This window comes from Vollenhovia emeryi, unplaced genomic scaffold (genome assembly GCF_000949405.1).
Source record: "Vollenhovia emeryi isolate VEMERY1.0 unplaced genomic scaffold, V.emery_V1.0 DF939187.1, whole genome shotgun sequence".
NCBI classification, from domain to species: Eukaryota; Metazoa; Arthropoda; class Insecta; order Hymenoptera; family Formicidae; genus Vollenhovia; species Vollenhovia emeryi.
In genome coordinates this window covers 1,182,518-1,191,561 of record NW_011967179.1, presented here as the reverse complement: position 1 = coordinate 1,191,561, position 9,044 = coordinate 1,182,518, and the positions used below count along the sequence as shown (strand labels likewise).

At 37.0% G+C, this 9,044-nt stretch overlaps 2 protein-coding genes across 2 annotated transcripts; both read left to right on the top strand.

Moving 5' to 3' along the window:
• The first annotated feature begins 42 nt into the window (after window positions 1-42).
• LOC105562513 (glucose-fructose oxidoreductase domain-containing protein 2) lies at window positions 43-2,435 on the top strand. The gene is made up of 3 exons (XM_012013420.1): window positions 43-525; window positions 613-1,156; window positions 1,466-2,435. Exons 2-3 carry the CDS (start codon window positions 670-672, stop codon window positions 2,137-2,139), a joined length of 1,161 nt encoding a protein of 386 aa, XP_011868810.1. The 5' UTR covers window positions 43-525; window positions 613-669; the 3' UTR covers window positions 2,140-2,435.
• A 2,188-nt stretch (window positions 2,436-4,623) lies between these two features.
• LOC105562512 (replication factor C subunit 2) lies at window positions 4,624-7,028 on the top strand. The gene is made up of 6 exons (XM_012013419.1): window positions 4,624-4,785; window positions 5,249-5,516; window positions 5,592-5,840; window positions 5,914-6,123; window positions 6,434-6,547; window positions 6,853-7,028. The coding sequence occupies exons 1-6, from the start codon at window positions 4,673-4,675 to the stop codon at window positions 6,952-6,954; spliced, it is 1,056 nt and encodes a 351-aa protein (XP_011868809.1). The 5' UTR covers window positions 4,624-4,672; the 3' UTR covers window positions 6,955-7,028.
• Window positions 7,029-9,044: the final 2,016 nt, after the last annotated feature.

The following is a 9,044-nucleotide window of genomic DNA, read 5'->3' as shown; positions in this document are numbered from 1 at the left end:
GAATATAGCTTATGTCGTGCTGTTTTATCACGTTTATCAGAGTTCAGAACCAATATATAAAAATTGGTTCTGAACTCTGATAAACGTGATAAAACAGCACGACATAAGCTATATTCTATCTCTGTCTTCTGTCCTGTTTTACCATTAAATCTGACTTAGTGTTTCGATTTTCTGCCATTTATCCTATGGCGGCACTCGTGATGTTGATTACGTGTTAGACCAGGCAAAGTGGAGGCAACGAGCAGTCCATAGTTATATAGTCAAAGGTTCAAACTGCCGCCACGCAAAAAAGCACGTCGTTTATTGGCTGGAAGGAATGCTACCCCCTCTCATCATGCGCAATGGTTCACCTTGTATACTTCCACCATGGGGCATACAACGTGAACAGACCTTCAAACATCTGTGCTGTTAGTGCTATGGTGTTAACTGAATGATATGAGATCTGTATTTTTGTTTGAATTTCAAAATCTGAAAAATGAGGAAGCACTGTTGAATATGCGCAAATAAAATTGAAGTTAAGCTATAGTATGTATATATATTTTTGCTGAGAAACGAATGGAGACTGTTCGCAATTTTACTGCGTTATATAGGTTAAATAAATGTATTATATAGGTTAAAGGTATAGAGGGGTAAAGGGGATAGAACGTCGAGTGTTTCAACGCACTCAGGATGACGTTACCCGGCATCGGGGTGTTTGGCACAGGCAGTATCGTCCGGATTATTATACCCTTTCTCAGAGAAAAGGGCTTTAGAATCGAGGCTATATGGGGTCGTACGCTGATGGAGGTCTCAGAGGTAGCGAGTGATCTTCAAATACCATTTTATACCAGCCGTATAGACGACGTTCTCCTGAAGAAGGACGTGGACCTAATCTTCATCATGTGCTCGCCGAGTTTGCATTCTCAGATTGCTGTCAAAGCACTAGGCATAGGGAAGCATGTTGTGTGCGATAAGCCTGCGGGTCTGAGTCAAAGTGAGGCTTTGAAGATGGTACGGGCCGCCCAGTATTATCCCTCACTGATCAGCATAGTCAATCATAGCCTAAGGTTTTTGCCAGCCTTTGTACATATGAAGAAGGCATTGGAAGATGGATATCTGGATGGATCTGTAACAATTATAGAAGTGCGAGTACATATGGGAAGTTTGTTACACAACGGTAAGTACAGAGAAATTAAATACCTGATTTTATACATTTATAATGCAGTATATAATCCTAAGATTATACAAAATCTCAAGATTATACAAATATTTTCAAGTTATTGAGTTTTAAAAAATATTGAAGGTAAAAGACTCTAGAATTAATTTACACTAAACCATTCTGTAAAAATTATTGACTTGCGCATTATAATATTATATGTAATGGAAAAAATTTTTATATAATAAATAAGTAAATAGTTTGCATAAAATATTGGGTTAGCATTTATCTTAAATGTGCGTTAATTAAATGCTCGGTTAATTTTTTCAGGATATGATTGGTTGTGTGATGACACAATGGGTGGAGGAATCCTGGCGTTGGTGGGCAGTCACGTTATAGATTTGATTTTTCACTTAATGGGTCAACGAGCTTCGCGGGTGCATGCTGTTGTGAGAACATTTACCCAAACAAACAAGTATATCAACGGGATCAGGCACGTCACGTCGCCAGATTTCTGTAGCTTTCAAATGGAATTGAGTGGCGGCACTTTAGTAACGGCTACCTTGAGCAATCACCTGCAGGGACAGCTCTCGCAGGAGGTGCTGATATGCGGCGGTGGAAATCATTTGGTGGTGCGAGGCGGAGACCTGTATGGATGCCGCGGTGAACAAGAGGAGATCCTGTATCGCGACACGGATGATTTGCAAGGGATGTCCTTACCGATGGCGGACTCCATACCCAGGCCCTATGTCAAAGGACTCAGGAAGATGATCGCTGCGCTGAGAGAAGCCTTCCAATCTGTCGAGGATAAGAGAGGCTGGATTAAGGAGCCAGTGTTTTCCGCGTCTACGTTTGAAGATGGCCTATACGTGCAAGCTGTTATTGACGCGTTGCGACAAAGTAACAAGCAGCGTGGCTGGGCCAAAGTTAACATCTTGACGGAAGAGCCAGATCCGAATCCTTTGTTGAGCGCTGCTGTCAGAGCTACAGCCATCTCGATATAGAAGTCTGCTTCACAGAAGCTTTTCGTCATGAAGAGCTTTGTTGTACTGTTTTATATTTAGTATACATAGAAGCTGTATACTGATATATTAATTACGAGAGATAACCCTGATAGCACATAAGTCTCAGTTATGTTACAGTTATGTTGCAAAGACGTTTCAATATCTTTGCAACATAACTGCAACATAACTGAGACATAACTGAGACTTGTTGTGCTATCAGGGAAGGCAGCTATCCCATTTTAATTTTTCCATCATTTAACTTATTATCGTTTACGTAATACAATTCATTTTTGTGCAAGAACATTAATGTATAATTTATTTGTATTGTACATACATATACAAGGTGTTATGTACTACCCGCCTCACTTCTTATTTACAGATAAAGCGGATTAGACTGATTGTGAGTCGAAAAGTCCTCTACCATTTTGCAATTTTTGCAATAGTTAACGAGTTAATTATTAAAAGTCGTCTTAAGCCCGCTGCAGACGATGCTATTTTTTCTGCTGGATTGCTTGCAATCTAATAAATTACTATCATTGCACCACTCAGCACTCAGGATTCCTAGTAATTTAGTAAATCGCAAGCAATCCAGCAGGAAAAATAGCATCGTCTGCAGCGGGCTTTAGCCCTGCCTACCGCCCAATTCAAGCTCGCGGCGAGATGATGTCCCGCGATCGACGTTGCTAGGTGCGCGGGAAATTGTTTATGACACACGGCAAAGGCTACGCATGATAAACAAATTCTCGCGCGCCTAAGTAGCAATGCCGATTGCGAGACTGCAGCATCTCGTCGTGCGCTTGAATTGGGCGTTAGGCCGGGCTAAGATAGCGATTTTTAATAATTAATAACTCATTAGCTATTGTGAAAATTGCAAAACGGTAGAGGACTTTTCGACTCAGTTTAGTCCGTTTTATCTGTAAATAAGAGGTGAGACGGGTATTATACAGGGTGCTCCTGGATTAAATGGCCAAACTTGAAAGATGTATTTAGGACCTCAAAGCATGAAAAATTTTCCTCTGGAGATATGCTCGTAAACGTTCCGTTCACGAGATATTGACTTCTGAAGTTATGAACTGTTAGGAATGAATAATTTCGAAATAATTTAGATTTATAATATCCTCTTTATTGCTTTTTAATAATAAAAATTTAGTTATTAAACGTTTTGTTCAAAATGATGGCCTCCAGCTTGGAGACATGCATTGCACCTATCGATGACAGAATGGCTGACTGACATTATGCGTCTGTAATTTCGTTACACGCCTGCACTATCCTCCGTTTTATATACAATACCTAACACCCTGTATATGTATATTTATATATACATTTATGTATAAAAATGTTTACCAGTGTACAATTGTCGACACAACTGGCATCAATTTATTATTAGAAATTACAGTTCGCAACTTAGTTTTATACATTGTCGCTTGAAAAAGTCCACAACCCGTATGGTTGAAACGTAAGAGGCTTGAAATAAGTTGCGATCTGCAATTTCTACTAATAAATTTATGCCAGTTGTGTCGACAATTGTTCACTAATTAATTCTTTACTGGCGATATTTAAAAAATGTTTATATTTATAAGTATACTGGTTGTGTACTTAGAGTAATAAGAATGTTGGTAAATCTGCAGTATAACATTTTGAATTTTGTGAAATTTTCAGAATTTGTGTATTTTTATGCGTAAAATATATTCTGGAAACGCAAATCGTCATATATATATCGTTTGTTTAAACTCAATTTCAAGTTTCATGTTGGCAAGTTAAAAATTGATCATTTTTAACTTGCCAACAAAAGGCTATTGTAATATTACGGTATTATTATTAATTTGTTCAAGTGAGTATCTTATTTTTAAATCTCCTAGTATCCACTTTATTTATAAGATGTTTTATTTGAATTGACGTGTACTAAAGTATCGTGCTTGGAGAAAATAGTAATCGGTGTGTATGTAAAAGTTCCTTACATCTAATTTTAATTAAATTATTTTATTTAAAAGAATACGGGATATTTGTCATTATTCTTTTCATTAACCAAAGACAAACTCTACGGTAAAGTAAAGAATATATTTGTCACGCACAAAAATAGACAAATTTTTAAAAATTCTACAAAAATCGAATTGTAGGATCACTACAGAGATTTACCCAGGAAGATTAAAATCTTGTATTTAAAAGAAATCAATTCGTAACACCTTTTCATTTCCCGTGTATAACAACTTCCTATCGGTTGAAATATGTTTTCTGTTAGCGAATTTAGTTGCACTAGTGTGCACTGAAGAATCTTAAATATCTCTTGAAATATTTCGTAGCCAATAAAATGTTCCGTACGGATATTTTTTGGCTGAATACTCTTTGAACATGTATTTAAGACAAACTTAAATATAAAAATTGTCTCTAGAAACAGGCCTTAGTGCGCACTAGTGCAAGCAGTGCAAGCAATCGAATTCGCTACATGTTTCTCTTCTGGTTAAATTTACTCCATGACCGTAATCGTCAAGTGTTTCTTTAGTTCTTTACCCGCGCGTTCAGCGTGAATTCGAAGATGGCAGGTGATGGTGTTGTTGACGAACCTATGGAGACTGAGGTTTTGCCGTCCACGAGCAACGGTGATCCGAAAATCAGGGAGAGAGACGGCAAATCAGCAAATTTGCCGTGGTACGTTTCATATCTGCGACAGGAAATTTTATATCCGTCCTTGGATTGTCTCGTCGTTACGAGTTTAGGTTATTTTTCGACTAGATTCTGCGGCTCCAAACAAAGTGGTATATTTGGGATAGACAGGTTGCTAAACGTGATTAGACTTCAAAGGAATATTCCAATTTATTTTAAATTGGTATTTAATTATTAATGTTTAGAGATTGAGAACACAACAATATTGCCGACTTAATATCGTAAATGTTATAAACATTTCTCATTATGTGAAAATGATCGATTATAAAGTGTTAGAAGAAAAAATATAGCTGTTGAAATTGATAATGGCATTGAGAATTGTTTGAGGATCCACCTTTTAACTGTTTTGGATAATATAAGAACATTATTATTACTTCTAAGATTGAGCTACAAAAATATTATTGGTTGTTTAAATATAAAGATGTTATTACTCGTTTTTATTATTCAGGATTGAAAAGTATCGGCCTCAAGTATTTTCCGACATTGTTGGCAACGAAGACACTGTGTCTAGATTAGCTGTTTTTGCTCAGCATGGAAATACTCCAAATATCATCATCGCTGGCCCGCCTGGAGTGGGCAAAACTACCACAATTTTATGTCTTGCTCGGACTTTATTGGGACCAGCGTTCAAAGAAGCCGTACTTGAACTGAACGCCTCAAACGAGAGAGGGATTGATGTAGTTAGAAATAAAATCAAAATGTTTGCTCAGAAAAAGGTAGAGTATATTGGATAGGTAGGACCTTGTTTTTCAAGCAATGTCATACCTCTGTGTGATTATTTTAACTTGCAGGTGAATCTTCCCAAAGGAAAGCACAAGATCATTATTTTAGATGAAGCTGACAGCATGACTGACGGTGCGCAACAGGCGTTACGCCGGACGATGGAAATTTACAGTCACACAACCAGATTTGCTCTCGCATGCAACAATACGGAGGAGATTATCGAACCTATACAGTCGCGCTGTGCTATGTTAAGATACGGAAAGTTAACGGACGCCCAAGTCTTGGCCAAAGTTCTCGAAGTCTGCGAAAAAGAGAATGTAATTGAAATATTACAGAGACGTGAAGGCTTTGACTTGATCTACAGAATTTTTGTTCTTTTACCATTTGTAGATTTCCTACACAGACGATGGTATGGAAGCGATAGTATTTACGGCACAGGGAGACATGAGACAAGCCCTGAACAATCTGCAGTCTACATACAACGGATTTAATCATGTAAACGCGGAAAATGTATTTAAAGTCTGCGACGAGCCGCATCCATTAATTGTCAAAGAGATGCTGGATGATTGTGTGAAGGGCGAAGTTTCTAAAGCATGCACGGTAAAATTACGCGTTCAAAGTATCAATATGTAAAGTTCTCTATTATTAGGTGGGATTCTAATATGAGATAGTAAGTTTTCAACGTCCAAATTTCAATTGCAAACCTTTTTTAGCAACAATTACACGATCTAACAATCAATGTTTCACTAAACTGATTTCACTCCAAGGGCAATAAGTTCATGGTGGAACTAAAAGATAATTTAGCAGAAACCTTGCTATCTCGTATTAGGAATCTATCTCATAATAGGAGCTTTACTTCTGTGTATGCATACCCAGATGTGGCAGTAATAAATTTACATAAATTGGCTAGGTAATGGATCATTTCTGGAAAATGGGGTATTCTGCTGAAGATATAGTCAGTAACGTGTTCAAAGTTTGTAAAAATCACACCATGGATGAAAAGTTGAAACTGAAATTTATCAAGGTAAATTGATGTGCGTTATTGGTACCATGTTATACGAGAGCTTGGTGTCCTGACTTTTTTCGTTAAAGATACAAGATACGCTTTTAATGGATTTAATGGATCAAAGAGATACAGATACAAGTTACATTTCTTGAATTCCTTCGATTTAGATATAGTTGCAAGATGCACCGAATTATTTTTCCGGAGAAAGATAGAGATACAGATAGTATCCGTAACTATATCCTTTAAAAAAAGATACCAAGCTCTGTTATACATAGATTTCACTATTATGTACTCTTAAAATATCCTTAACATATAATTCACAGGAAATTGGATTAACACATATGGGAGTGGTAGAAGGTATCAACAGTTTGTTACAGTTACACGCTTTAGTGGCAAGACTTTGCCGCACATGTGCGTCAAAATAAAATTCTGTAAAATGCCCATATTACCCTCTGTTGCCCTTTAATAAATATATTTATACATTTTCTCTCTACATGTATTTTTTTATGTACGATCTTTGTAATTCTGTCGGGCTTGAAAATACCTCGTCAAAATCTCTTTCCTAAAAACATCGTTTTATTATATTTGTGATATCTACAGCGTATAACGTACGATACAGCTCGTAAATAACGTTGTACACGTGCAACGTGATAATGCGCAACTCATCGGATATTTCGTCGGAAGTAGGGACAAGACTAGCAAATTTAAGAGAAAAATTTATATTCACACATTAACTTATGACGCTCAAATCATATAAAAAAAAACGGTAAATATACCGATGAGGGGAGCCCGCCCCGATGACCTTGACCTTGACATATGTTATCCAGGTCACTCCTGAGTGACCTTCAGAAGATTTTAGCCGTTGCTCGTGGTTCGTTAAAAAGTTATTAAAGAAACAATGTGGTAAAAATGCCGAATAGGGGACCCCTCCTACGAACTTGACCTTGACGTACGTTGTCAAGGACACCTTACTGAGTAACGTAAAAGAGGTTTTAACCGTCGCTCGCTGTTCGTAAAAAAGTTATTGCCAAAAATTTTCATAAACACGTAAGTTGCAAGTACGTTTCGCATGGCGCGCCTATACCCCCTCCCCGCCCCCACTTCCCGTTAAAAAATAACCCTACCCAATGAGAAATGGTTCGTCGATCGACGTCGAAATGAAGTCGAATCGACGTCAATTCGACGGTGTCGATGTCGATTCGACGTCCTTTCGACGTCGATTGACGAATCATTTCTCACTGGGTACCCACCTATGTCCGAGATGTGGAGTGGATCTCGCTTCACGTGGAAAGTCGCAAACCCATGTGGAACAGTACAACGATGGAAGTATATGCGTGGAGACAGATATGTTCCGCCCCCCTTCGGGGGGCCCAATTTAACTTCGTTAAGATATAACCTTACCCAAACAAACCTAGTGTATTATCTGCTTTACCCGAGTATCACCCGTGATAACCCGTGTCTACATGTATATGAGGTCTGAAAATTATATATAATTCGTTAATTAACATTGTTCTTTTAATAACTTTTTAACGAACCACGAGCGACGGCTAAAACCTTCTGAAGGTCACTCAGGAGGGTGACCTTGATAACATACCATATATGTCAAGGTCAAGGTCATCGGGGCGGTCTCCCCTCATCGGTATACTTATCAAAAAAACTTACAAATAGTACTATATGTGCATTCTTAATTTGTAATAGCCGTAAAGATAAAGATCATAAGTATACGTATATTCTGTACGTTAAACGTAATTTGTACGAAATATTATTTCTACGTAATATTAATTTCTTATTATTATAACGTTGCGGTATAAAGTTTTTAAGTGTATATTTGTGAAATATATTGTACTCAAAATTCTGGTTATTCTATTCCAAAGATAAACCACGCGATAACTTTGTACATTTATACACTTAACTAGTGGAAACATACTTAACGTTATAAACCTTACGAGATTGTAATATATTGAGTGTATCATCTTTAGAATTGCCTTAGCTGATATTAATATTATTATATGCTTTTCTTGAAAACATTGTCCATTAAATTACACAATTAAAACTACAAAGATAAGCTAATATTTCATTAGCTGTAGGAAAATGCGAATACAAATTACATACCTATAGATCGCAATATTCACCTAAATCTAATGTCGAAATGTATGTACATACATTAGGCTCTTGAACTTATAGTAAGTCGATTAATTATATCAGGCGAGTGTGCAGTTAATTTCAAGGAAAATTAAAGAACATAATCTCTCGGAAAGCGAAAATAAGTGTGTACGAAACATATTATAGATCCTAGGTGCGCATTTTTAGGATTTGCATGGCGCCTTTATATTTAAAGTCGAGTTCTATCCGTAATAATATATGTGATTTATCAGTCTTGTCTTACATTTTTTCATTCTTTCGAACGAGATGAATATCGAATATGAATAAAAATGCGCAGATATTCATCTCGTACGAAAGAATGAAAAGTGAAATGAAATCTTTAGATTTGCATGTCTAAACTAAAAGATATCTC

Excerpts from the sequence above, each read along its gene's own strand:
- LOC105562513 (XM_012013420.1), top strand. The coding sequence starts at position 670 with ATGACGTTACCCGGCATCGGGGTGTTTGGCACAGGCAGTATCGTCCGG. Across the intron at positions 1,157-1,465 it reads GGGAAGTTTGTTACACAACG|GATATGATTGGTTGTGTGAT; the intron begins GTAAGTACAGAG and ends TAATTTTTTCAG.
- LOC105562512 (XM_012013419.1), top strand. The coding sequence starts at position 4,673 with ATGGCAGGTGATGGTGTTGTTGACGAACCTATGGAGACTGAGGTTTTG. Across the intron at positions 5,517-5,591 it reads AAATGTTTGCTCAGAAAAAG|GTGAATCTTCCCAAAGGAAA; the intron begins GTAGAGTATATT and ends TTTAACTTGCAG. Across the intron at positions 6,124-6,433 it reads AAGTTTCTAAAGCATGCACG|GTAATGGATCATTTCTGGAA; the intron begins GTAAAATTACGC and ends TAAATTGGCTAG.